The 2,427-nt window shown below is 34.5% G+C and overlaps 1 protein-coding gene across 2 annotated transcripts in view; it reads left to right on the top strand.

Annotated features, from left to right (window-relative positions):
- LOC106876751 (receptor-transporting protein 3) overlaps positions 1–2,427 on the top strand; it is a 35,831-nt gene that overhangs the window by 28,113 nt on the left and 5,291 nt on the right. The window contains exon 5 of one of the 2 annotated variants that reach the window (XM_014925438.2): positions 400–1,748. The exons of the other annotated variant lie outside the window; for it this stretch is intronic. Within the exon in view, the coding sequence (XP_014780924.1) occupies positions 400–426 (27 nt within the window). The 3' untranslated portion in view covers positions 427–1,748. Of the gene's footprint in view, positions 1–399; positions 1,749–2,427 lie in introns of those variants that run through there. 2 annotated transcript variants of the gene reach the window in all.

Consider the following 2,427-nt stretch of genomic DNA (forward strand, 5'->3'; position numbering starts at 1 on the left):
ATGATAGATCGCTAGCCACTATGCCTTTTTCTATTTTCACTCCCTGTTTATTTCTTTATTTCCTTTCTGTCGAAGAGTGTAAGCTCGAAACGTAAAAGACTTTCTCACTTCCCGAGTGTTAAACTAATACATCTGTTTGTTGTTTATATACCCGTCTTCGTCTTTTGTGTTTTTTTTTTTGTAAATTCTCACTATATATATATATATATAGAGAGAGAGAGAGAGAGAGAGAGAGAGACTCAGTAACATTGTAGACATATTGCTGAAGCCTATTCTAAAATACATACCAAGCGTTGTAAGATGTGACTGAGGCCTGTTAAACCACCTCTCAGAAAATATGTAAACCGTCTCACATATATAATAAAGTAAATCTCTATCCTACTATCTCATGCACTATAGATCAGAAGCCATACAATTCCTCAATGAAAATTTCCTCAATGAAATACCAGAGCGAATAGATAAAAATAAATTACTGCAGGAATTAAATTTATCGCACAAAATGATTTTTTCAACTTTAGTGACAACATTTACGAACAAATACCTCGAACTGCAATGAGAATGGTGGTTGCCCCAACGTACACCAATTTGGTCATGGCATCCGTTGGCGTCCAAATATGCGAACAATCCAGACTGAAGTACCACATCGACTTCTCCAAATTATCTATTAAAAAATTGGAGAGATAACTTAGATGACTACTTCATTCTGGTTTTGACCAACTTATTGATTTCAAAATTTTGATTAATAAACAACGGGAATAATAAACACTATGGAATAGAAAATCGACTGTCCTTCCTGGATATCTTAAAAATAAAAAAAGGATATAAATATTGAAACTGACAGCCACTACAAATATACAGACTCTTAAAAATGCTTATTAAACTCTTGCGATGCAAAACATACGAAAACGAATGTAACTGTTTCATCTATAACGAAGAATATATTCATTCATTTCGAATTTTGAAACTCAAAATATAAGACTCCAAGAATTATACCAAATTCTACTTGAAACCCAGTCTTCGAAAAAATTATTAATGTAATAGAACGTGACAAGGCAAAAGAGGTTTAAGAATCACATATTACAAAAATAATGCGCCAAATATTCTGCCTTACGTCACAACAGATAACTCGAGAAAAACAGAAACATTCAATGCAAGATCGAAGAATGAAACAAGCACTCGAAATACACAAAATAATCAAAAGCAAAAAACAACCTAAATTTCTAAAAGTATTGCTTACTAACGCCAAATTATCCACCGCTTACACAACACCTATACTAAAAAAAAAATGCGGTCAGCCTGACTGCAGAATTTGCATCAACATTATAGAAGACATTATAAATTCACATCAGAACATATTTCACTGGAAAAAAAATCTCTTCATTTGTACATCAAAAATCTTAATTTATACTACAAAATGTAACAGCTGTAATGAAGATTTCACAAGGTAAAAGAAGCGCTCCGCAAGAAACAAGACTGGGTATTCATAGGCAGTAAATACTAAATTCTAATGACGGGACAGATTCTGCTAAGTGAACACCTAAGATTTACGTGCAACAAACAAATCACCAAAATTCCTAGCATGGCAATTTAAGCCAGAATTTCTCTATAAAAAGGAGTAAATGTTTTAATTCCAGTCAGACTCGAGACAATACGACATTGTTCTCAGTCCTTTCATTTACAGTATTTCCAGTATGATGGAATTGTAAAATGGTTAAGTAAATGTAAATAAATATTTTGAAAGACTTCAAGCGCATTTTTATTTTTTCCTTTCTTTATACTGCACGTCTATATTCCTCTGTGTGTGTATTTGTGAATATGTTAACTAATATATACTAACTTTACTAATTTGCTTTTATTAACTAACATACAAAACTATATCATTCTGTACATCTTACTTAACACGGATATTCTATCAAAAGCCACAAATATTATCATCAATGTGTTCACTAACGTGAGTCAACGGTTATCATGTATTAGTAGTTGTGAAGACGATGGCTAGAAGAATGCGAAGAATCTCATGTATTTCATTCGTCATAAGAGATATGCACACACTAGATTATGCAACCCGCCTGAAACTAACAGAAAAATAGCTCGAATTGAGAAAAGATATGGCTCAGCAGTTTGAGCTTCAATCGTGAGATAGTGAGTTTGATTCCTGGACCGGGCTGTGTGTTGTGTTCTTGAGCAAGACACTTTATTTCACGTTTCTCCAGTTCACTGAGCTGCAGAAATGAGTTGCGACGTATCAGGTTTTCCCTTGGACAACATCGGTGGCGTGGAGAGGCGAGACTGGTATGCATGGGCTTCTACCGGTCTTCCACAAACAAACAACCTTACCGGACTTGTGCTTCAGAGGGGAACTTTCTAGGTGCAATCCCATGGTCATTCGTAACTGAAGGGGTCTCTTTCGCCCTTCTCTTTATATAT

Source organism: Octopus bimaculoides, chromosome 12 (genome assembly GCF_001194135.2).
Source record: "Octopus bimaculoides isolate UCB-OBI-ISO-001 chromosome 12, ASM119413v2, whole genome shotgun sequence".
Lineage (NCBI taxonomy): Eukaryota > Metazoa > Mollusca > Cephalopoda > Octopoda > Octopodidae > Octopus > Octopus bimaculoides.